The 26,806-nt window shown below is 42.3% G+C and overlaps 1 protein-coding gene and 1 pseudogene across 3 annotated transcripts in view; one reads left to right on the top strand and one right to left on the bottom strand.

Moving 5' to 3' along the window:
• The window catches only part of EPB41L5 (erythrocyte membrane protein band 4.1 like 5), a 90,936-nt gene extending 64,970 nt beyond the window's left edge, over positions 1-25,966 (top strand). The window contains exons 17-26 of one of the 3 annotated variants that reach the window (XM_083153647.1): positions 13,439-13,605; positions 17,177-17,238; positions 17,984-18,112; positions 18,359-18,420; positions 18,493-18,585; positions 19,272-19,365; positions 20,900-20,977; positions 21,059-21,100; positions 23,426-23,553; positions 23,702-25,966. In XM_083153647.1, the coding sequence (XP_083009773.1) occupies positions 13,439-13,605; positions 17,177-17,238; positions 17,984-18,112; positions 18,359-18,420; positions 18,493-18,585; positions 19,272-19,365; positions 20,900-20,977; positions 21,059-21,100; positions 23,426-23,553; positions 23,702-23,759 (913 nt within the window). In that variant the 3' untranslated portion in view covers positions 23,760-25,966. Of the gene's footprint in view, positions 1-13,438; positions 13,606-17,176; positions 17,275-17,983; positions 18,113-18,358; positions 18,421-18,492; positions 18,586-19,271; positions 19,366-20,899; positions 20,978-21,058; positions 21,101-23,425; positions 23,554-23,701 lie in introns of all 3 variants that reach the window. The other 2 variants (XM_083153646.1, XM_083153648.1) reach the window with 2 other exon arrangements.
• LOC146025383 (5S ribosomal RNA) lies at positions 1,064-1,182 on the bottom strand (annotated as a pseudogene).
• Positions 25,967-26,806: the final 840 nt, after the last annotated feature.

Genomic DNA, 26,806 nt, shown 5'->3' with positions numbered 1-26,806 from the left:
TCTATCCACACTCCCTCCTGTCCTCTTAGCTACATCGCTGACCGCCGACTGACCTCTCACCTAATAACCTCCTCCCACTCCCGTGTCCAAGACTTCTCTCGCACTGCCCCCCTGCACTGGAACAACCTCCCGCCACCCATCAAGCTTTCTGATTCCCTTACCTCCTTCAAGCGCTCCCTCAAAACCCACTTTTTTCGACTAGCCTATCCCTCCTCCTTACCTCTTTTGATCCTTTTATCCTGCCTCCGTTCCCATCCATTCCTACTTATCCTATTTTTTTTTTTCGTTCATCCACCCACCTCCTTTTTAGTATGTTAACTCTTATGAGTAGGGCCCTCCTTCCTCACGTACTCACCCTACCTCTTTACCTCACCTGTGCTCTACTTCATCTTAAGTCTCCTTGACAATTTCGACACTACTTCTGAACTGATGCTGATTTTAGTTCTGTGAACAAGGGTGTGTAGATCCGCACAGACTGTACAAATAATTTATTTAGATATTTAACCAACTTATAGAAACTACTTAAAAAGATTTTTTTTGTAGTTATAGGGTTGGCGGTGCGCCCTGCGTTTAGATTCAATGCTAATACACTGGGGTTTTGGTCAGGAAGAGGCTGACAAAGACAGAAAAAATGCTTTTTGGGCGCACTCCTTTTTAAATTTGACTGGATTAAGTGATTTTCTTAAAACATAGCTTTTATTAAAGACTTTTATTAAAATAGATGGCACATTATGGTGGAAAAAATTATTGTTTTGGATTTATTTGGTATGTAGTGTGATCCTTAAACTATAATTGTTAAGGAAAAAATTATTATATCACACTTTAATTTATCATTTATGCACTGTATTCTCAAAGGTACGATTACCAGTGATCATAGGCAGAAAAATGATTCAGTTCCCCTTAGGAGTTAACGCAATCTTGTGCTGGTATTGCACAGTAGGTATACCAGAATGGTTACCATACAAAAAAGCCTCGGACATAAATGGTCTCCAAAGAAAAGCTCAATCTGGCAGTCATATATACAGCAATTGAATTGAAGTAGCGGTTCACCTCCCTTGTGTTTATATTGCCACACCTGGTCTTCCCCAGGGGTCTCCCACCTAGGTACTGTCCTGGCACTCCACTGCTTGGCTTCCAAGTTCGGAGAGGGTTTGGGCAATCCAGCGGGGTATGGTGGCAATATATCTGGGTTAATTCGGTGTACTTCAATCTATTGAGGCTGTTGGACTACAGATAGAGATGGCGCAACAGGCTTGACCCATGGGTTTGGGAGAGGCAGACTAAATAAGCAAAAAACACTCAGTCACAAAGTATATATATATATATATATATATATATATATATATATATATATATATATATATATATATATATATATATATATATATATATATATATATATATATATGTGTGTGTGTGTTTCAATGTTATGGCAAACTGTAAATAGGAGAGCCAAAGTGTATATCTATATATAGGTTATGAGTTAGATATGTTTAGGGGCTTTCAGCTGTCATATGGCACGGTAGATCATGCATAAAATAGACAAACCACGCAAGGTCACAAAAAATACTCTCACACAGGTATAGGTACTTATGTAGTATCTGGGCTGCCGATTTTTTGATTGTATGCCTTAAGTTAATGCATACAATCAGATGCGATGCGATATCGCATCGCATGCGACCATCGGATGCGATGACCCGATTTTTCCATAGGAATCAATGTTAAAATGGACTGAGTCCATTTTAACATGGAATTCAATGGGAAAAAGGGGTCCTTTTCATACCCCTACTATCCAAGTGGGCATGGAGTTGGATATAAACCTGTGGCGAGCGTAGCGAGCCACCGAGCCCGAAGCGTGGCGAGCGGACGGTATTCTGTGTCCCCTCGCGGGGCTCGCTACGCTCGCCACGCTTCGGGCTCGGTGGCTCGCTACGCTCGCCACAGGTTTATATCCAACTCCATGCCCACTTGGATAATAGGGGTATGAAAAGGACCCCTTTTTCCCATTGAATTCCATGTTTAAATGGACTCAGTCCATTTTAACATTGATTCCTATGGAAAAATCGGGTCATCGCATCGCATCCGATGGTCGCATGCGATGCGATGTACCCGATTTAGAAATCGGCAGCCCAGATACTACATAAGTACCCAGGTATATCTTTGAAAATTACGGCAGACTACAGATAGAAAAGCCTTTGAAATTTGTAGCAAACTAAGGCTAGATAGGCCAGTATATACACACTGTTGCACAGTTGATTGAACAGATAATTTGTGCTTGTCAGGTTATGAGCCTGAAATGGTGAAGTCTACACAGGCTGCAGTAGTTGACACAGTGAAATCCACCTGTGTGGGTGATGTTGCAAGTGATTACTTGGATCAATTACTCCGGATGTTAGGATATTGTTATTGGGTTGATATATTCAGCTTTTTAGGCTGACTTCACTTGCTTGAGGTAGAATCAGAAACAGAGTGGCAGAATAATACATGATTTTAGCATAATTGACACAAAGTTACTTGTTCGCTGTAAGAGGAAAACACTGTTTGATTTTTGACACAATGTGTGTAGACACAGGGTTGCTTAACTGCACATTTGGACAATTGAGAGTACCGTGGGTACAGAATTTGCTTACTAGCTGCAAGTGAATGGAGGTAATGAACACTAGGTTGTATTGGTTGACACAGTGTGTGTTGACACACTGTACCTGAGTGTCCAGTTAAAGATCCAGGGTGGATAGTGTAAAGAACTATCCTGGTTTGGCACACTTTGGGGTAATAGGCAAGATTTAGTAAAGTGGGAGCACTTCCCAACTGCACATTCCAGTGGGAGATGCACCCATGTACCTGCTGCCGCTGCCTTGGTTAGCGGCTGACAGCGGGATTCAGCGCGTCAGGAGGTGTTGTGTGAGCCGGAGAGGTGGAGCGCCGGATTGGCGGATGCTGTTTCCCTGTGCTGCCGGTGGCTGGGGAGATGCGGAGAGACGGGGAGACGGTGAGCCGGACCCGCTGATGACTGTTACCCGGGTGCAGACTTAGCTAGCCGGGGGTAAGTGAGGCGGCGGCTGGAACCCATTTTGCTGCCGATGGATGCCAGAGGAGTGAGGCTGGAGGGGAACTGGCTGGTGGAGCTGTGGACTTGTGTTTCGCCTATAGGGCTTCTTCCTGCAGTGCCATTTTGGAAGAGGGCAGATGCCCTGACTTTAGTCTCCCATGTTTTTGATTGACAGACCGTTTAACCAATCAGGTGTGTGTGAGCAGACGTTTTCCTATGTTCGGCTTTTAGGTCTGGTTGCTCTTTGATACATTTGGTGTACATTTTCTAAACTCAAAAGTGGTTGGTGTATCATTATTTCTTCATCTTTTATTTTATCTTTATAGCAGCATTGATATAAATATAGTTTTGATACTTATGTAACCGCAGGTTAATCCTGAGGTCTACAATCCTTTGATAGGTATTAGCTGCGTGCCTGGGGAATATATAGTGTTACCCTGACCTTAAAACAATTAATGGTGGCTGGTACGATGTTATTTAGGGAATGAGGGGCTGTTTAACGAAGATTTACGTTTTGTTTGATAGGTATTTTACTGATTGCGGCAATGATTTTGTCTGATTGCGGCAATAATATGGGTTATTTGTAGAGCTACTGATTAGGGAATTAATGGAAATTAAAAAGGGGGAAAAAAAGTGAGAAAAATCGGGGGTGATACTGGATGAAGCATGCAGACAAGTGAAGGTGAGTGCAAAAATATAGTGACAGTGACATGGGTGACCTGAAAGTGCATCCCAATTACCTGGGGGGTGAGAGAATTTCACTAGAGGCGGCCGTGTTCTGGCTGTGTGTAAATAATACCTGAAGTAACATGGTGGGTGATAAATTATTACAATGTGTACAGCATCGTGAATGGTAGTAAACGTGATGTGATGCTTGGACTGTTAGGTTGATTTAGTGAGTCCTGATTTTCCAATTGATAAGAGTGATTCTGGAGAAAAAATATTATTTGGTGATAATATAGTGTTAGTGAGGTGAAGGATGATGTCCTTGTGGTTGGTGGGACAATGGGTGGTTCTGTTATTAAGTGGTCCCTCTTGTCATTGTTTGGAGTTTTTGTTTTTGAGCTGATTTTAGTTCTACCAGCTATACCCCTATTTATGCTGTATTTTATCAACACACCCTGTACGTTACCTTGTAATTAGTTTTTTGTTTGCTATGTACGGCGCTGCGGACACTTTGTGTGCCTTATAAATAAACGTACTACTACTACACTGCAGCTTCTGCATCTTGCACTTGATTTGTGCATTGAATACGAAGTCACAGGTGGCTAGGTCTATACTTAGCTCCTGGCTACGTTCATGGGCTGTAAAATCCATCACTTTCCTGGACTTGTGGCAGGTGCATTGTCGAGATGGAGAAAGGTACCATGAGTGCTAGTTTTTTGATGGTGTCTGGGAATGGATTCCAGCACTTAGCATGCGTTGACTTACCAGTCCCTAGTTGTTTCAAATAGAGGGGGGTGGTCACCGCTCTACAGTGTTTTGAGCAAGGAGGTTGCTTGGGAATTTGACTAAAAGTGGATGACCCCTTTGGTGGCGGCGGCCGGGCATGCCCCTCTTGTGATGGCGGCGGCCCGGGATCGGCCACAGCTGTGGCGTCGGTGGGCCCAGTCCGCCCCCCGGCGCCCTGCCCGCTCTAAATGCTAGAGTAAACACTACTACTGATGTTCAGTATGAAAGTTACCAATGTTATGCATAACAGTATGGCAGTTGTACTGTGCAATAAAAAGACTATGCAAGCATGCAGTATTTGAAGAATGTGCGTTTTTATAAAAAAAAAAAAAATATTTGTGATGTATGTAAAATCCTGGATTACAATCAACAGGTGGACCTACGAGGTTTCACTCTGGCAGGACCCTTAAGGGCTATGTGGTTATCTTTTACGGACCTCCTTTTACCATAGGTCCCTAACCTGGAACCTATGTTCCTGCCAGGTGACTGCAGTGGTCTCCGATTGGCCGTGGATAGGGAATGAGGGAAGGATGTGAAGGGTTAAGTAATATTCAGGTGAATCTCTGTATAAACAGGGGTTCTGCTGGAAATATAGTTCAAGACAGGGCTATTTTTGTGCAGGCTCTAGCAGGAACTGTGGCCCTTATTCTAGCTCACTCTTTCTGACAAAATATTTCTTAGATGGACAAAACCATGTGCACTGCAGGTGAGGCAGAAGTAAAACCCCACCCAAATCTAATTATCTCTGCACAAGTAACACCTGCCTCACCTGCAGTGCTCATGGTTTTGTCCATCTAAGAAATATTTTGTCAGAGTGAGCTAGAATAAGGGCCACAGTTCCTGCTGGAGCCTGCACAAAAACAGCCCTGGTTCAAGATCTGTAGAAAGTCTACTGAAAGTTAAATGTGGGGAAAAGTATCAGCAGCGTCCGACTTGCCTGCTGCTTACCCATTCCAGTGTCTTGTGGCATTGTTATGCTTCAGTCTGTGGAGCTGCTGCGTGGTGCTGGCAGCCACTCGTCGCTGACCCGACTCCACAGGCACTTTTTCCCAGGATGTGATTTCTGGGAAGCCGGTCTCGCAAAATCACGGCTTTCTCGGAGTAAGTCACTGTGGTGCTTATGCACTCAACTCAGCTGAGGGAGGAGACTTTGCTGCTTGTATTTAAGTTGACAAAACTCGTCAGGCCAAACGCTACACCCTGCTGGACTCTTTGGACTACAAATAATGGTTTATCACTTGGACCAACTATCCTCTCCCTCATCTGTTTTATTACTGCACCTATACCAACTGGACTCTAAAAGGGACACCACCACCTGCCAATCACTGGAGCCTTTCCATCTGCTGAGGATTAAAACATCACATCCTTCACAACAGGAAAAGGACATCAGGCTACCAGTCAGGTTTATGGACACCTGCCATTCCAGTCAATATATATTTCCATGTGGGAGACTGTGACTACAACCAGGAGAGTAAGCACTGGGAACAAGTGAGATACCATAAAGAACATATAATTGTTTCTATAGTCCATGTGCAATCCAAATAAAGGGTGTATACCATCTTTTTAATATAATATTGTATGCAATTGCCTTTCAATATATTTTTATATTAGGAGTATTGATATGATGGGAGGTTTTATGTTTGGACCTACTAGACCATTCGTCTGAAAGAGAAAGCCCATTACCATGATTGGCAAAAAATATACATTCATAAAGGACCCTAGAGTAGACTTTACAATCGGGTGTAGACTGGAGACTATGGAGCCGGGCGCTTCAACTATTAAAATGGCTGTATGACTGGCTCCTCCCCCTCTTCCCTTCCTACAGACCAGTTTTTAGACTAAGCCCGAGGGAACCGGTCACACACATTTCTAGGGTTCAGGAGAAATTTTTTTTTTTTTTTTCCATAATATTTCTGCAACAGGCTGACAGTTGTCCTCTGCTAAGGAGACCCAGGCCCATCTTTAAGAAGTTGGAGTCCACGTCTCTGGCGGCAAGGGACATCGGTCCCTGGATGCGCTGCATTACACAGTTTTCTGCCCTTCAGCCTGTCCTCATTAGCAGCGTGCTGAACGTCTGTAAGTATTGCCCTACTCTGGTCCAAGATGGCAGGCGTTAATGTCCGGGAAGAAGCAGCACTTAGCGGTGTGTGTGCTTCTTTTCTGCACTGCCCTCCCCTCTCCAACAGCTACAGTTCTCAGGCCTGCGTGGTCAGCCTACAGTATCAGTATGGCCTGTAAGTAGCGGTAACCGGTGGCCGGCTTCATGTACGGTAGGGACAAATTGGTGTTTGCACTCCGCTGCTGGCCACTGTGACCTTGTGCTGCAGTAGCAGCTTTAAGGGTTGTGGTGGCGGGTGTTGTTAATGGCTGCGGCATCCATCCTTGACTCCTGTTATCGTACAAGGTCAGGGGGGTTAAGTATATAGTCCATGTGGTGGCCGCCTTTTTTAACACTACAGTCCCTAAATGATTGATGAGGCTGGCTCCAGAGATGGGTGCAGGTTGTATGCAGTGGTGGAGGGATGTATAGTGTTGTACATATTGGGGGTCAAAGTTTGTACATTTTTGACTGCAGGGAGTGGGTTTGCATCTCCTCCTTCCTCTGTTCCTTTTACCCTATGATTACAGTACACTCTAAAAAGTCTGTGTGTAGTGGTTTTCACTGTGAAAATGACTGGCAAAGCACTTGCGTACAAGAGCTCTCAAAAGCTCACTACATGTAAGTCCTGTAAGATAAAATTTTCACAAACCAATGAGGGTATAGCATGCGATTACATTGCTTGTGATAATTCAGTGCAACCGGCTCCTGTAGTACATGATGTAACACTGGGTTAGGTGTCCCAGCTGTCTGGCATTTTGTCAGATTTAACTGCTCAGTTGGCCACGACTAGTCATATAATTGTGACTTGGCCTCTTTCTGAGCCTGCTTGTGCCCAGGCTTTAGCTCGTACTGTTACAGGCCTTCCTTCAGTCATGGAAAGACTATTACCTCTGTCCCCTCCCGTCCAGTCTCCCAAAAGAGACCGTTGCTTATGGTTTTGCAGTTTCAGATGTTGAGTTGCCACCGGGAGGAGTATGGTCAGGAACTAGATAAAGAAGAGGTTCTGCAGGATTAGGCAGGAGACTCTGCTAAAATAAGTGCCTCAATATCCTGAACAGTGTGCCAGGTACTACTGGTAGAGGACATTGATCTAACTCATTTGCAAACGTTGGTTTTTCATGGAAAGCCGAAGTCTGCAGTCACCTTTTGCGATTGTACCGGATTTGGATGAGGATTTAGAAGCAGCTTGGCTACATCCAGACTCAAAAATTGTTATGCCTAGAAGGTTGTTTTTTCTTGTTCCTTTCCAGAGGGGTATGGTGCGAGTCCCCTCCGCCGGTGGATTCTTCCATTTCCCATCTTACAATGAAAACTCTTTTGCCTGTACCTGGAGATATGTCTTTAAAAGGTTCCACAGATAGGAGGCTGGAAACCATTTTAATTAATATTGATTGGCTATACATCCTGCTTTAGTAGGATCCTGGGTAAACAAGGCCATAGAAGTTTGGGAAGATCAAATTTGAGCTGGTTTTAACAATGGTTTGGATTTGTCTCATTTTGTGTACACTGGCAGAAAATATTATAAGCTGCTGCTTATCTTGGAGCTGCTTCTCAAGATTGTGGTCTACTTATTTCACGCAACTCGGTGATGGCGGTTTTTGCAAGGAGAGCGTTGTGGCTCAAACAATGGCAGGCGGAAATGGAATCCAATAAAGGAGTGGAAGGAATTCCTTCTTTTAATGGTGTTTTTTTTTTTTTTTTGGTTCAGCCTTGGACAAGTGGATTTTGCAGGCCACTGGGGGTAAATAAATTTTCTTGCCAACGTGGGCACCTCTGCCACAATGACCATATGCTGGACCCTTCTTTTCTGTCCATTCAAGCACCATTGGATGGAAGACTGCTTTAGGCTTCATTTTGTTTTATAACTTTTGGCTTTGACTACTCCTGTTGGCCTTGTGGTAAAACTTCTGGTTACATTTGGAATGCCAAGTTTTTTAAGTTTTCAGTTATTCTGGAGACCAGTTGCCTAATCCCATTTTGGGCTCGCCCGATTTATTTTGTTGGCATAAAATGCAGAAACTTTTGTTAAAGCTGATAAAATAAATGTTCACTCATTAATTTCCATATTTTGGTTAGCAAATCCTACCAATTTCAATAGTTTGAAACAAATAAAAATAAAATATCAGAAATGAATTAAGTACCTGTAAACAGAAAACACAATAATGGCGGAAATATCTTAGTGTACATTTCTTCAAAGTACCATAGAATTACACATGCCTCTAGACTATAATGTACTCCACCTACCCTCTGATCCTGTTCCACCTCAGGCATAAGGAAACCCAGGAAAAGAGATATATAGAAATATATATCTACTTAAGGCGCTTGGGTGTGAGTGTGCTTGGCTATAGCAGCAATCTGGAAAGAGGGGGAGTCAGCCCCAATACAATATGGAAAAAAGGAAGAAGTGGTAGTGCGCTCAATTTATTCTAGATATTGTATTACTGTTTTACAGATTAAAATTTGTTTTAAAAAGTAACGGGATTAATACACTTCCGGAATCGAAACACATGTTCAGCATAATCTTTCCCATTTTTTGGCTTACAAAGTTAACTTATCGCTATTCTTTACAAAAATTATCTATACAGAAGTAGGTCTGTCTTCTTTAATACGAATAGAAATTCTGTATTTGTTTTATTTTCATTTATTGGTTATCAATTAAGGTCAGGTGTGTATAACTCAGTCTATTATGAAGGGTATTTAAACCCTATAACTTACAAGCACAAGTCACCTTGAAAAAGCTGCTGAGCGCAGCGAAACGCGTAGGTGCTATCCAGTGACTACAGATCAAACCTATACCCTCTAACAACTCCATCCAGCACTTATACTGAACAGTGGAAACTTGCACAATCCTTTAAGAGATCATCCACTCCAATCTTGGAAACATTCCGGCTCACAAGCCATTCCAGCTGACTGACCCACACACCCGCTCCGTGGCAACAAATTCAACCATTTGGAGGCACGCCACCTCCTTAAAGCCCGGACACTACATCTGATGTCTGAAAATTCAGCAACATCTGAGCTTTTCCTTATAAATTGGATTACAATACTCCCACACAAGGGTTACTGCTATAACAACAAATCCACATGCTGGTAACTTGGATTCATCTGGGTGACTATTGATCTGACTTTCTTCTTAAAATATATATTTTTTAAATTTTTAGTGCTACATGTTTTGTATGTTTAGGCATAGTATTGCATATTAAATCAATTTCTGTTCAAACGTACACACCTGACCATTCGATTTTTAATTTTTTTTTTATCTGTAAAACAGTAATACAATATCTAGAATTAATTGAGCGCAATCTACCACTTCTTCCTTTTTTCCATAAGGAAACCCAGGACTGCAATCCACAAAAATGTAGGTACAGATGCATTTTGGCATTATGCCAAACTAAATGGGGGATTCCCAACTGCAAATGAGGTCCTATAAAGGCGGTATATTTGAACAGAACTAAACTGACTGAATTTTCTTTTGGTCCCATCAGTCAGTGTGCGGTTACACCTTTTTTGGCAAAGATCACAGCTGAGAAACATTTCTTGTAGTCGGCTAAACGTCTCCTATTCACACAAGGATTTTTTTTCTCAGTCTGGCATGACTTTCAGTTGCAGAAATATTCTTGTTTTGGACAGTATAATTTAACATGGAGCTAAGTCCTAATCAGCAGCTATAAGCAGCCAACAGTCAGTAATTTACAAAGAAAAAATTTGGGATAAAATACTGCGCTTGGGGGCAAGCTTGAACCTGTACGGTGAGTGTGTCACCAAACGCACCAAATGTAACAATGGAGAAAAGAAAAATACCGACAGGTTTTTCAAGCGCTCCTTCTATTTATACAGTCAGATGTCACTCCGTCCCAGATGTTTCTGATGATGACTCATGTGACATGAAAGGAAAGAAACCACATATAGTGTGATACCTTCAAGTGTTTTTTTCTAACACTGATGGAGTCTATATGTTAAGAACCGTACAATATGTGGTGGTCCACTAAATGAATGGTGGACAAATCACGCTCTGATTTGAGGGAGTGATATGACTCCAACGGGTACTCCAATATTCTCCAAGTTGTTCCACATAGAAGAACCAGAAAATATGTGTCCAAATGGTGAAATAACGTTTTAATAGGTGAAAAAACAATACAAATAAAAGATTGGGTGTAAACAATGGACTCTCACCAGATCAATAGGTCTACTGTGCAAAAGCAGACATACAGAGCATAAGATGATATACCACAGGCGTCCCTGGATGTTCAAGTCCTGGTGTGTTGTCCAGTGTCTACAAGTCCCCTCCGCCAACGCATTTCAGACTATATGTCCTTTATCAAGGCAATTTACTGACCCTTAAGTCCTATATGTACGCATCCGTCAAAAGAGGTAAAAAAAAATAATAATTTCAGACCTCCTTACAAAGCAATAGTACACATGTGAGTCTCATAATTCTGAAACCTTTTGTTTTCTAAAGCATGCATTCCCACACAAATAGTCCAGGTTTTAGTGATATCAGGCACCAAAAACTTCAGGGGGCGCCATGCTGTGACTCTTAACCACTGATCGAGATGATCGGTTCAGTTTCCATGGATCCCACCAAACTTTGTGATCATTGCCATGTTTCATGTTGAGTCAGATCCAAAAGCCAAGCACTAAAGGCCCCGGCATTGGATGGCATTGCAGTTTTTATGGTCTGGAAAGCTTTCTCTCGGCCAATCAGTGACCATGGCCAGAACCCTTGGATGTTAAGCCATCTAGCCCTGGAGATTTATTTATCTTAATGTTGCGTAGCTGCTTATGTCCTTCTTCCTCATCCAAACAAGTATTAAGTAACAAGTCATTATCATAGCTATTGTTTGTAATCGTGTTCAATTCCTCTACTGCTTCCTTATAATTGATCAGTCCGCTTATCTCTCTTCTTAGGAGTCTTCTATCTTTTACCATTTATATATTTTAAAAAAAACTTTTTAGGTTTAGTCTTGCTTTCCATTGTAATTAGCTTTTCGTGATCCTTTTTTTTTTTTTTTCTGTTTCATGTCATTTGTTATGCTAAAAAAAAAAAGTGTTTTTCTGTTTAGAATGTTGAATACATTTGAAAACCACTGTACAGCCTCACCTCCATATTTCCTATTGGGAAAGCCTGGGTATTGACTCTCTTACAGGCCTCTTTTCACAATCCTCTCTTCTATCAATCTCTGACCTTAGAGAAAAGTTTCCCTTAGGCCCCTCAGCTTGGTTTTATTACTCCCAACTTAAACGTTGGGTAGAAAAGGTGGGTGGATCTCCAAAGTCTTTCCATGCCCCCCCTGACCATATTTTAAAGAGATTAACTACAGCTTCATCACGTGGGGCCATATCCTTTTGGTATGACTTACTGTCCCCTCCGGATTCGCTAGTCAAGTCCCCTGCTCAACTGAATTGGGAGAATGACCTCCACCGCACCTTTACTCTCAAACAATGGGAAACTATCCATAGGTCTTCTTCTTTTTACCTCTCTAAATGTACCAATCATGCTGAAATGCATGTTAAATTACTCCATAGATTGTACTTTACCCCAGCTAAATTACATAAAATATGGCCTGCTACCTCTAAACTTTGCTGGCGCCTATGCAGCCATGAAGGTACCATTTTCCATGTTTTTTGGGATTGCCCTATTATACAGTCTTTTTGGTTTAAAGTGTTTACCCTCATCTCTGAAGTCCTCGGTCTCACACTATCTCCGGACCCCTCTGTGGCTCTATTACATTGGTACCCTAGCTCAGTACCCCAGTCTGCCCGCTATGTTTTAGGCCATATCCTACTATCTGCCAGAGCCACTATTGCCCAACACTGGAAATCCCCTTTCATACCCCCATTTGACAAAGTGATTTCTAAAACCCATTTCAATTTTGAAATGGAGACCAAAGGTGTCTCTTACTCCACAGTACTCTCTTCTCCTGTTATGAAATGGCTCCCATGGCATGTTTATGTCACAGAGGGAAAGGGAGCACCATCAACACATACCATGTCAGTCTCAGCCTTCTCCTTTTGATTTAAACGAGTCACCTTCAACGGCCTCTGAAGTCTAACATATTCGATGTACTTTGCTTATCTTTTGTCCTTTGTCTTTACCTCTGGTAGCACTTTAAATCATCAATACCTCTGTACGCCCTGCTCCCTTAATTCCCACTTCCCTTTGATATCCCCCTTTTTTTGTTTTTTTTGTTTACTCCTTTGTTATTAATATGAAAATTTGAAATAAAGATTGAATGTTGAAGAAAACCACTGTACATATAACCACTGCATTTTGGTTGTGCCCTGATGAAAACTTCAGTGGAGTTGTTGTGATGAAGCCTCTTTTATGGAATAAATAGATTTTTCTTTCTCCTCATTGATAGCCAGTTGTACAGTGGGCACTTTTTATTGGTAAGAGACCCATTGGCACGCTAATGAAGCTTCATTGTTTTATCCAGCTGTTGGGCACATTCATTTTGTACATTTTCTTGACCACAAGCAGCTGAAGTTGTAAAAGGGACGGTTACTGCTATTTTGCTAAACCTTTATTTTAATGTAAGAATGTCATCTTGTTCCGTAAAGCAGTAGAAATGGCAAAAAGTTGTAGCCTTGTTCATAATATAACTTTATTTGTGTATAATCTAAACACATTACCTATTAGAGAATGCTAAAACTGTGACGATGTAACAGTTGGAAATCCACGGGTTGCCCAGCCCTGCACTATACCATTAATGCCCTCAGGATGGCACACATTGTGTAGAACCTCTGAGCACGTACGGGGGTAGCAGCACAGCACAGAGCAGCAGTGAGCATGCAGATTGACTGCTTGTTAAATTTTTAACCTGCTGCTTCCACAGCTTTGTTGGTTTAATTGATAGCCAGGAATTGTTGGAGAACAAGTTAAATGATGATTTGGCTCAACCAGTCTTCAAAAATCCTGTGCCAGGATTGGATGCTGGAGTTCTAGCCTTCTACAATCCCTGCTTAGAGGAGATTCCCTTGGAGCACCCAGATATCATACCAGGTAAGCGACACACAATACTGTTTTATATGGAGATCTCCATCCTACATTTTTGTCAAATTATCGTCTTCTATTAAATAAGTGAATATCCATTAGTGAAACAGATCCTATACAGCGCACAAACCAGGTGTGCTGGGGGAAAAATTGTACAATGAACAGTCCAATGACTCCATAAACAATATGTAGGTGGTATCTAGTGATTTAATCAATGTATTTTTGCCAGTCAATACAGTTTAGTCTCCTTTAAACAAAGTACAGCAGCAGAAAGTAGAGACTGCACAGATTATTGAACGTTAAGTATTAACTAATTAATTTACATTTAAATGCATCAATTGACCATAGTGGGGCAGGTGTATCATAGCAGCGCTTATCGCGCCGCTATGATACTTCCTGCTTCGCCTCAATAGCGAGGCGAAGCAGGAAGGGACATCGACAAGATGTATTAACATCTTGTCTGCCGAAGCGGGGGAGCGCTAACTCCCCCCTCCGGCGATGTCCCTTTCTGGAGATAGCGCATCAGTTAATACTGATGCGCTATATCCTGTCCCCCAGCCGGCCGCACTGGGCATGCGCGGGATCTCGCTGTTCACGCGAGATCCCCAGCGCAGCCCACAGCTGACAACAGGGACAGCGCTGTCCCTGCTGTTTACATAGGGCTTCGCCAGCCTGATGCTGGCGAAGCCAAAGCAGGCTTCGTGCGGAACGGTCAGCGATGCTGACCGTTCATACATTCGGCCTGCTATCATTTTGATAGCAGCGCCGATATGGACAGGGGCGCATAGCGCCTCTGTCCTGTACCGCACGCTGGCTGCTTCATACATGGGGGAGAAGCGGTATCAGCGCACATAACGTGCGCTAATACCCCTTCTCCCCCATACCGACCGTTCATACATCTGCCCCAATGGTCGCAAGGTGTGTGATGGGTCCAGGATAACCTGCACACTCTGGACTCTGGAGAAGTATCAAATGGATGCAGAGTCAGTCGGCACTGCAGATCTAAATTACTTGGAAAATAATGACCCCAGGAACAATGTGCAGATGACCCCAGGAACAATGTGCAGTTGCTATGTTCTCAGAGACCTTCTTATAAACCTTTTATATAAGTGAACAAAGTTGTGAACTTAAAGTAGATCACAATGTAATCAGTCATGCGGAGTGTGTCTGCAGGTTAACATATAAAGATATTAAAAACTATGAATATACACCAATAGTAGTTCAATAAAATCAATTTGGTAGGAACTAATGGGTTCCATTGAGTGCATAGAAAATAATCTGATCTGATGCAGGGTGTGGAATCCTTCCTATAAGATCATGTGTGGCACGATAATCACATTTTGGAGTTGTAATGGCCCCTTGACTGCAGCAACCCCGTGTGTGGTGGTGGTCATCACAGTGGAAAGCCGGGAGAGCCTTTTTGTTTGTAAGGTGCCCATAATTGTTCCAGATGAAAATCCTGTTAGATTTGTCTTCACTGATTTTGGCTATATCCTATACCCAGGGTATACTCTAAACCCTGCAGTTAAAGGGTACAGGATCCCTGCCAATTCTTACTCTTATTCGAACAGGATTCGCATTTGCAACAAGTCAACAATTACTGACCCCTTACACTGAAGCAGTTGGATTTTCTATACCCTCATTAGTTCTAACCAATTTGTTTCTTAAGCAGCCCTTCTATACATTTATAGTAGCACTTTATATGTAACCCTGTATGACCCACTTATCATGACCGATTCACTGTGTGTCGAGTCATTTAATGTACATTATATAGGTACTACTTAAAGTTCAGTACCCTTTGCACTATCTGCTGTTCTCTCTCTCTTTTTTTTTTTTTATGGCAGCATAGCATTGGTTCCATTACTAGATGCCACCTACACATACCTCTTAACTGTGCTAATTTTAGCTGGGATAATCCCATTTTTTTGTGACGGTCTCGCCCACGGGCAGCAGTGCCTTGTGGGGGGGGGTGGGCAGTTGGAAGTCCCCCGTCACTTGCTTTCAGCAGAGCAGCGATGAAAAGATGCTGTGTGAATGTGCACAGTATCTATTCATGCGAGACCGAAGGTGCTGTGGGCATGTCAGCAGCTCACAGTGCTGTGCATGCCCACCCCCAGTGGCATTATGATGAAGCCACTCCCTATTTTGCCAAGGTGATGCCCCTTTGCAAAATGTCCAGACTATGCAGTATGAGTTGTTATTCTAGGAGACTGTCTATAATAATCTTATATTACATCATCCAAAGAAGCAGAAAGACTTATGATCAAGTAACATTGGGCATGATTCAAAGATGTACACAGCTGAGATAATGTACATTAGGAGAGAATCTTTAAACTGCTCACGTGCTGCTCAGAAACACTTAAGCTTCCTCTACACATTGTGTTTTAGCAGGATGCATTCATATAGGGTCCTGTTTAGCAGGATGCAGTTCCTTGTGTCTACACATTGCATTTTAGCAGGATGCAGCAGGCTTGTGTATTTATCCTTTTGATTAAGCATCCTGATAAACTGCTCCTTTTAGCATCCTGCTAAAACACAGTGGGCCATATTCTCTAAGCTTTAAAAGTAATAAAATGGAGCGTGATAAACAGCCAGCCAATCAGCTCCTACCTGCCATGTCACAGACTGTGTTTGAAAAATGTCAGGCAGGAGCTGATTGGCTGGCTGTTTATCACTCTTCATTTTATCACTTTTGAAGCTTAGAGAATCTGGCCCACGTGTAGATGCAGCCATATATTGAAATGAGCAGGCTCCTTCCTGCCAAACCGGTCCATTTTAAAAGGGACATGTTCAAATGCAATGTGTAAATGCAGCCTAACTGCTCATTTGCAAACAACCACACAATGGCATATGAATTTTTGTATAACCTAGATATTACCTGAGACAGCTTCTGCTATCCATGTGTTTTAAAGGGTTGGGGGGTGTGTGTGTGTGTTTTGTTTCAACATACAGCCGCAATCTTATTCACAACTCCACAGCTGTCCCTTAGAAAGTTACAAGAGAGACTTCGAAAGGCATTGGCTTCTCAAGGCGTTGATGTTGTGACCAACATCAAAGCCTTGAGAAGCCACCTTTTGTGCACTACCATGCGAAGTTCGTCCCATGGTAGTGCACAAGGAAAATGATTAAAATAGCATTAGCAATTTTCACACTTAACAATCATTGACAAATCACAGCTGCGGCTGATTCACGTGCACCTCTACATCAGGCCCATTATCTGATCGATCACCTAGAAAATCGGTGATGTGTGCATGTACATGTGTCTACTTTTATATACTGTAAGAATTCCAGATTAAAGTGCTACAGTTTATATTAACTACACAAACTACCTGAATCCGGGATTGGTAGTGAATAGAGGCGGTTTCGCGTATTATTATTTTGGTGCATAGGTTTAAAATAATTTACTACGTAAAGAGGACTCCAATATATGCACATATAACATATTACAGCCCCAGACTCTGGATGCTTAAAGGTTCTCACATTATGTTGCTATAGTAGGATAAATGTTTGGCTAAGAACTGAGGTAAATCTACTTGTCACTGCAGGGAAATATATCAATTTCCCATTTGTTTGTTTTTAGCCATTGAAGAGGTGACTCTGAAAATGAACAATCTGGAATCCAGTAACGTGACCGTTCCTCTGGTACGATTAAATGTCAACGTGAATGTGAGCAAGCAGGTACTGGGGGCTTCTAACGATGTCACCCCTTCTTACAGACCCTAGTAGGCTTCAATAGGATATTTATGGTTTCCATCTTGCCTGAATAGTGCCTGCATAGATGAGCGATCTCACGGTTTTCCTTAGAAAATGCCCCTACATTGCTCCGTGTGTAGGGGCTATATAGATGCGCGGGCCCGCACGTCGCTATCGCCTGCCGATTTTAATTATTATTATCGGTCAGGGGCAGTGTTCTCACCATCACTGAGTAATCAGCAAATCACTACGTTTGTAGGCACCTTAATGCTGCTCCTCACCTCTATGGTGCCCAACTGTGCTCTGTTTGAGCAGGCACCATGTATGTACATACATATACACACCTCAGTATGACAGATTCCCAGGTCCCAGCAGCTCCATCAGCGACCATATTGCCAGCGATAAGTGTACCATGTGTACACAGCTTCAGTACATGTTCAGGGGGTCGTTAACTATGCGTGAGAGCGCGCATCGCGAACTGTATTGTGTGTTCATGGATGAGATGGTAAAAAAATATCGTCTTTTACTACTTCATCTAATGTATGTAGTGCTAAAGATGCATTTTCGGGTGGAAAAAAGACGCCAGATGGTAGAAGATTTCATGCGACCTTATGTGCCTAAAAAGGCAGTTTATCGTGGTTGCAGCGAAGATGTAGGAGTGCAGATCTGTCTTAGTTATTGCACTTTTTTACAGGAGCAGTCTGTAAAGCTGATAGAGAAGTGTCTGAATAACATGAGTGATCCTCCAGTGTCTGCTCCGCTCTGGCAGCCAACAGATATAAAGAGCAACATACTGAAAGCTCAGGTGGAAGCAAACCAGAAGGTGAGGACTCTGACTCTGAGACCTGGGGAAGTGTACCAGAATGTACATTCAGCTGATCCTCAGGAATGTAGTGTTCTAATCTACCACCTGACACTATGCCAATATTGACATTGCAATTTTGGTATTATATTACACGATCACCTTGCTTATATGAAGTATTTGTGTATACAGTATATGCTACTAGGTTACATTTCTATACTTTTCAAGTATACAAATACTTTTTTTTTTTTTTTCTGCAATTTACAGGTTCCAAAAGCAGATCTGTTGATAAATGATGCAAGTCTGGTTGCTGAAGATACGTCTACCAGGCAAGCCTTTCTATAAACTTTTTATTTCTGCATATATATAGGCTTATCTAATTGCTAATCTTCATTTTACAGGAGTATAACAGTGAAAGTGAATAACTGCTCGTTAACACAGGAATGTCCAGAACTCCAAGAGCCACAGCCTCCTGTACAGTGCTTGTTCCTAACGTGAGTAATGCTTACATGCACTCAGTTGGTAATGCCTTCCCTGCCTATACCCCATACTGTGTTGGCACACATTCTCTGCCCTGTGTGCACTTGAGGTCTGCAGTTCTGTGGGCAGTTCACTAGACTAGTGCAGGGTTGCCTACCCTCCTGGAATGGCCGGGAGGGTCCCGAAAATCGAGTCACCCTCCCGAGTTCTGGGGGACACCCCCCCCCCCCATCATCGCGTAGTTTAGCCCCCTCAACTGAGATCATCAAATTGAGGCACTTTCCTTCATGGGGGCGTGGCTTAAAGATGTCACTTTTAAGCCCCGCCCCCAAACTCCTGCTGAAAGTCTCCTCTCCGGGCTTCTCCCGGAGAGGAGCTTTCTAAAGTCGGCAACCCTGGACTAGTGCAATAAAGCGTACATTATGTGCAAACTCTGACCTGAAATTACTTGGAACAAACTGTGCGCGCACATACAGTGTGTGAGGCAATTTATGCCTGTGCCTGGCAGGCTGTGACCATCTCTCTGGCGGTCTCTCTCTGTGTGTGTGTGTGTGTGTGTGTGTGTAATCTAGTGGTTACTCAGCTTTTACAGTTGAGATTAGTCCATCAAAATTATCTGTAATTATTCATGCAAGGTCAGTTGCTCTTTTTGTATAATCATTTTTATATTTTTTTTTTATATTTTTTTGTCTGTCTGTAGAAGTTTTGAAAGTCAAGAATGGAAAGAATCTAAACTGGAAAATACAACCGCTCCATCCACTGCTCCCCTTCCAGAGAAGGTGCCCAGAATAAAGGTAACCCAATCATGTTCTGTGTAGTTTTAGATGTCTGTGTACTGGGAGAATATTTAGCAGGTGTAAACATTTTGATGATCTAGTCCTCTTTAATCTGTAACAAGAATATTTAGCAGGTGTAAACATGAATCTCTTTAATCGGTACTGCTTTCCTAGCACGGCCCCCATCTCATTGATTGTATGCCTTAAGTACCTTAAACTTAAGGCATACAATCAATGCGATGGACCCGTTTTTTTTTAATCTCATGGATCTTATGCATACATAAGATGCATGAGATAAAAAAATCGTGAGCCCCCAATAACCATTGTTAACGCCTCCAGCACTATCAACGCCAACCCGAAGCGTGGCAAGCCCGCGAGGGGCGGCGGTACGCGTCCTCTGACCTTTTCATACCCCAACTATCCACGTTGGTGTGGAGTTGATTTAATATAGTGTGGCGAGCCACCGAGCCCGAAGCGTGGCGAGGGGACGCGGACTACTTTACATGTATTCCGCGTCCCCACGCGGGGCTCGCCACGCTTCGGGCTCGCCACGCTTCGGGCTCGCCACGCTATATAAATTCAACTCCACGCCGACGTGGATAGTGGGGGTATGAAAAGGTCAGAGGACGCGTACCGCCGCCCCTCGCGGGCTCGCTGCGATCGCCACGCTTCGGGTTGGCGTCAATAGTGGGGTGGCGTTAACAATGGGGGGGGGGGGGGCGGCATTTCACCCAAGGAGGGGGGGGGGGGGGGGTTTAGCAAATAAAATTGGGCTTTTGTGGGCTTTTTACATTGATTTTAATGTAAAAATCTCGTCGATTGCATCATCTCATGCATCTTATGCCGCACAAGCACATAAGATGCATGAGATGCTTGAGATATCAGCCCCACACATACAATCTAGATCGTGGGCGCCGTGCTAGGAAAGCAGTACCCTTTAATCTGTAACAAGATGTAAGCCTTTCCAGAAATACATTTTACACTGTTGGAAATTTTATAAGAAATGTAAAATCAAGTAGAACTATTGAAGCCAATCGCACACCAAACTTTGTAAACCTTTTCTATGGGCCTCCCTTTATGCACGTGGGCATTGTCATTCTATAATAGAAAAGGGAATTCTCCAAAGAGGCAACAAAGGGATAGGTGTATATGTAGAGATTACGTTAAGCGCTCACCTAATGATGATGGTGATCTCGACAGTTGGTATTCAATGAGTGTCTGTCTGAGTGAAAGTCCGTGGATCGGTGAAAACGGCGCAGTTTTATTGAAAAACTGCAGCGGATTTGACAATCAACAGCTGTTTCTTACAATACAGACCGTCCTCCGTAGGAGGCGAGTCCCGGCCGGGATTGAATGCTGAATGGCTGATATTTCCACTGTCTGAAATATCGGCAGAGATTGAATACCCCCATAAACTTTTTATGTGAACATCTGCCCACATGCATATCGGGCATTTTGCTGGTCATGGGCAGGGCGCAGTTTTTGTTTGGTCTATGTAATCTTAGGATGTTTTGCACTCTTGGTTTATGTATTCAAACTTTCACTATTGCAGAGTATAACTGATGATCTGGACAAGCTTTTGGAAACACTGACCGAGAACCTTATTGACCTCACAGACACCACACCACCGGTAATTCCTGATGGGAAACCTCATATGTTACACTGATTAAAACCTCATGCACATAGGTGTTGACTTATTTCCTTTCTGTAGGTCACCACCTCCACAACTACCACCCCTCGCTGGCTGATACCAGTAAGTGAAACATTTATTATATTATTTAAAAAAAAAAAATCATTTAGAATTCTAATTGTATTTCACTAAGGCAGATTATTGGCATAAAATATTAGACTGATATGATCAAAATCTAGACTAACTATAACACTGACACATACAGAATACCAACTACAATAATACCTACAAAATCAGAATGCCGACACACCAATATACTGACCCTAAAGTTACCAAGTTAAATGCAGATATTCTTAATGGAGAATGGTGCTTATAAACAATAGACTCTGCCGCTGCTCCTTGACATTGAGCACTGCTATTAAGGCCAACAAGGTATTAGCATGCACAAACAGGGGCATAGAGGCAAGGGAAGATGGTATAATCAATGATTGCTACGTCCTCATCTGGAATACACTGTACAGTTCTGGGCACCACGCACTAAAAAGAACATCTTGGAACTTGAAATGTTTCTGAGAAGAGCAACTAAATTATTCAAGGGTCTGGTGTCATTGGACTGTGAGGAAAGGTTAGCCATGGTAGATAGGTTTACATTAGAAAATAGGCATGATCAGGTGATATGTTTACCACGAGGTCTGCATAGGACATATGGTCAACCATTAAGGTTAGAGGGGTTAACCTTTTGTACCCAGCGAAGGAAAGGTTTATTCACAGTAAGGGCAGGTAAGTTATGGAATGCTCTGTCTGAGAAGGTTGTGATGGCAGACTCAATGGAGAAGTTTTAAAAAGGGACTAATTTCTAGCAGAAAAAAAGTATTCAGGGTGAGAACCATAATTTATAAGTATTTTTAGTGTGCTCAGCAGTGGCGTAGGGAGGGCGGAGCCGTGCAGCTTGAGCTCTGCCGCCGTCGTCTCCTCCACCCTGCTTGCCTGCTCCCCGCTGCGAGTCATCCTGCTGTGTAAGCCGCAGGCGGACTGAGAGCTCTGGCACTCCTTTCAGCCCGCGCCACATCTCTGGTTGCCAGGCAACCAGAGACGCTAGTTCTCCTTCCGGTGGGGATCTGGTGTCGGTTTAGATGATTGTGGAGGTATCTGGACTCTCCCCAATTGGATCTTCCACCTTGGAGTGCAGTGCAGGCACCATGGCTAGAATGCTCCCTATCGTGCTGCTGGCTGTGCTCCCCCCTATCTCATTGGAGCTGCATCCTTTGCTGCTGGCTTGGCTGCATTGCCAGATATGCTTCCATCCAGCTCCCTGGCCTCCATTTGTCTACCAGCCTGTCAAAATGTATTTTGAATTTTGGTTGTTGAAAGTTGGATTTAGTATATTGACTGATGCAGGATATTTGGTGAATTCATCTGCATTTTATCACTGAAGTACATATGTCTTCTTATAGCTTTTTCACTACAAGACAAATTTGTGAAATAATTGAAAAACGAGTCATGATTACTTATGCTTTATTCACCAATGTTTATACATGAGAATACAATGATGTTAACATGTAATATCCTATCTTGACAAAATCAATAAAATTGTCTTTGAAAAAATAAACGGTACTTGTGTATTATCACGGCGCCCATCGCATACCATATCGCGCAATTATGTACAATGGCATACAATTTTAAAATTGCATGACATTGTATATGGCATACAATGCCATACAATGCGATGGGAATTGTATAAGCACCCTAATGGGTGCTTACAATGTTAAATGCACACTAATGGGTGCTTACAATGTTAAATGCACCCCCACGTCACCCCCCCACTATAAACGTGAACCCAAAGCGTGGCGAGTCCGCGAGGGGTGGCGGTACGCGTCCTATGACCTTTTCATACCCCCACTATCCACGTCGGCGTGGAGTTGATTTTATAAAGTGTGGCGAGCCACTGAGCCTGAAGCGTGGCGAGCGGACACGCATAACTTCACAGGTATACGCGTCCTCTCGCGGGGCTCGCCACTGTTCGGGCTCTGGGGCTCGCCACACTATATAAAATCAACTCCATGCCGACGTGGATAGTGGGGGTATGAAAGGGTCGTAGGACGCGTACCGCCGCCGCTCGCCACGCTTCGGGTTCACCTTTATAGTGGGGGGTGGATTTTACATTGTAAGCACCCATTAGGGTGCTTAAAACCACCCATTAGGGTGCTTGTACAATTTGTAATCGAATAGTGGTGTAAAATCGCATCGCATGCCATCGGGTGTATGGCATGCGATGCGATAAAAACTTTGCACGACCAACATCGGGGGCGCCGTTATAATACACAAGTACCAAATAAACATGGACACCCTATTTTGTTAGAATGTTTATAACTGTTTTGCTCCCATGTTCACAAGCTGGGGCTATATTCTCGTCGTCCTGCAGTTACACTGTGTTCTTTCTCTCTCCAGAGTGGAACCATATCAAATGGACATCTTGGAGCAGAGTCTAGCCTGCCAGCTAAAGTCCTAAATAATGTGATAAATCTGACACCTGCTACTGTTAGGACTGCACCATCCCATTCTGCAGCCAGCACAAGGTGAGACCAAATGCCGTCGGAGTTGGAAGCATTAGGCATTTCTTTTTTTCTGTTAGCAGTAAGAAATAAATATGCTATATTTTACTTTATAACATGAACAGCACAAATTACAGTTTTACTCTAGCTAATATTTTATTTTGCCTTTTAGCCCTGTGCAGCTGGAAGAACTTCCCAGACCCAAATGTTTGCTGACAACAGAGCTTTGAATGATAGCAGGGACCTTTCTGACCAGTTTGACAAACTGGCAAATGAAACCAAGATTTGTGTTATCAGTAGAATGAGCTGCGGAACTGCTGACAAATAACAGGCTTCTTTTTAAAGCTGGAATTTATTTTTATATGATGCAATGGAATTTTTTTTTTTTTACTGCCGACCCTCCCCTCCACCCGGCCAGCAATATTCTATTTCTGGATTACATAGTGTACAATAACATTCCAATGTAGCCTGTGCTGGGAACGTGTGCGGTTACACAGACGAAGCCTTAATAGTGGAGCATTACACTGAACTTCTGGTTAGAGGTGGTGCTTGTGTTGATCATTGTTTATAACCTTCGAGAGCATTTTCTCATCATGGATTTTCACAGTATTCATGTGTTGAATAACACTTGCGCCCTGTGTGATACTTACACCCAGTGTCATACGGAATTCATTAATGTACTATTAAGGAGTTTGATAGGCTGGAGTACTTTTTCTCAAACGGATAGTCTATTGTCTATGTGGGGAAACCAGTTTTATTTGTTTACTACAGCCTCTTCAGGTTTATTTTTCCCTTTTTTATAAAGAAATTGTTGCATTATAGATTAACTATAAATGTGAATTTGCTTTTAAATTACTTGCAGGTTTTCAGTAGGTGTGAGATGCTTCTAGAAGGATATTGTTCTAGAGTTAGTACACACTGGACGACATTGTAAACCTTTTTGCTGATTCCGATGGGTCTGAGCAATCAAATCTAGATATCGTCCAGTGTGTACGCACAATGTAGCATCTACAGAGACATCCTCCACTGTCTTTACGCACAGGACGACAGAAGATAGCTCCTAGCAAGATCCAGAATGCAGCATGGTGGCCCCTGTAGCAGCAGGTATCGGCAAGTGTGCAATTGCCAATATCAGCACCCGTCAGTAATGAGGTCACAGACCCACATATGATTTAGTGGGTACCTAAATCACATTTTTACTCTTATTTTAAGACTTAATAGGAAAGTCTTGTAGCAAACCGGTGCAGTGGGTATTGTAGCATCACTACACAAGTTATGGAAACAGATTTAAGAAACTGATCGGTGCTATTAATGTTCTCAGGAACACTGAGGTGATGACCGCGAACTGTAAAACAAATCTGGAATAATGTACTTGGCGCTGTAAATGTCACTGGAGTGTTACAGTACTCCATAAAAACACAAAGCTGTAGGCTGAGGACTTTTCTACTAATTGTAGAAACCAAGGTGTGCCTAATGTGAACCGCAAATTCCAGTGCGGAGGGTCAATTCTAACACATTTTCCTAATATAACTTCTACAGATAATTCTACAGATACTGGCACTTATATTCATGCAGATTATTACTGAAAAGTATAGAATATTGACATTAGCTGTACACTGCCTTGGTTCTGTTGTATATGCACGAGAGGGTGTTGGATAGGACTCTGTAAGAAATGGGGAAGATGCAACATCACAATGGTAACTGGTCATATTTTGTAGGTATTGCGTTTGTGCGATTTGAGGCTGTTGCCGTTTCTAAATCACTGTTAAAGTTAGAGGCGTTCCAGGAATACATATTTTATAAACCGTATTTAGCCATGTATAAATTTTGCTCTAGCATTAATGGGACTTTGACGTTTTGTGCAATTTGTATAATGTAGTTTTTCACTTGATTATAACGCCTACACTTTCCTTGTGATTGTCCTAGTAAGCAGAGCACTGAAACATGATTACAGATAATTACTGAACTTTGATTTAATCTTTATAAACATTGGTTACTACTTAATGTCCCTATATAAGGGGATTTAAGTCCAGCACTTTAACTTACTGTAACATTGTAGCATATGACACACTGGATAACACCACATTTGAGTGATACTTTTTTGCTTTAAGTTTTTTAGTTGTCTTTTCATAGCCTCTTATTGTGAGTCTGCACAAAATGTCCTGAAATATGAATTTATTTTTACTGGTTTCTATTTTTAAACACTAACTGGTATTTTTACTCTTTTGATATGTAAAACTATTGATGTAGATCAAAGTGTAACTTATTTTATATCAAGTTTGTTCTTTGTCACTTGCAGTTTTTCTCTACACTTCGAGTCAAAGCGCAACCTCTCTTTAGCATCCGTTTTATAATAGACACCCAAATGTGTATTGAACGCAACTGATCTGTGAAATATTGTTCTGCTCTTTTCCATATAAAGATACCTAAAGTCTCATTTGTGTGTTTCCATTCAATATGAAACCTGTGATTTCTTTGTGAGATAGATATATATATATATATATATATATATATATATATATATATACACATACATACATACATACATACATACATACATACATACATGTTTTAGTTTATTATAAATTATATCTTATTTATAAGAGGTAAATGAATTTAGAAATAACCAAAATAGATGATCATTTACAATTTCTAGATCACACAGAATTGAAGATTAGAACTGCGGTTTTTTTCCCCTCAATAATTCTGCTTTCATGGCTATCCCAATGTATTTGTTCACCTCCCAGCTTTATTCTTTCATTACACTAACGTCGAGCTGCAGGGACTATTAAACTGGCATGTGTTTCTATTTCTAAATACCTTGGCATTTCCTAAAGCTCGGCGGGGTAGTAGCAAGAAGCCAGACTTAACAACCCCATCACCCCTATTCCCATCTAAGAGGTCTATTGACTAGGCCTTGGCGAGTAATACAGTACATGCCTAGACTAAAGACATTCCCAACCTAGTCCTTAAAGCACATTTAAGGTATGTACATACTGTACTATACAATATTGTTAATGATTTTGCCCTTGCACTGCCTGTTCTCTTCCTGGATAAATAGTATAGTGCATACACACTGAGCGATATACAGGGGCTGGCTGGCAACTTTTAGCCTAGGGGGCAAGTCCAGAGCACTGGCCCATACCCCCCCAACTTTCTGGAAGACGGAACGCTTGTGCGCGCCGGAAGTGCGCCGAAAAATTAGGCGTGTGGCCTATCATAAGGGGGCGTGGCCTATTCCATGATTGTATTGTGTACCTGCTAGATTGCACATTGT

The sequence above is a fragment of the Crinia signifera genome, chromosome 7, assembly GCF_055691185.1.
Source record: "Crinia signifera chromosome 7, ASM5569118v1, whole genome shotgun sequence".
NCBI classification, from domain to species: Eukaryota; Metazoa; Chordata; class Amphibia; order Anura; family Myobatrachidae; genus Crinia; species Crinia signifera.
Note: the sequence above shows the minus strand (reverse complement) of the source record. Positions and strands in the feature narration are given on the sequence as shown.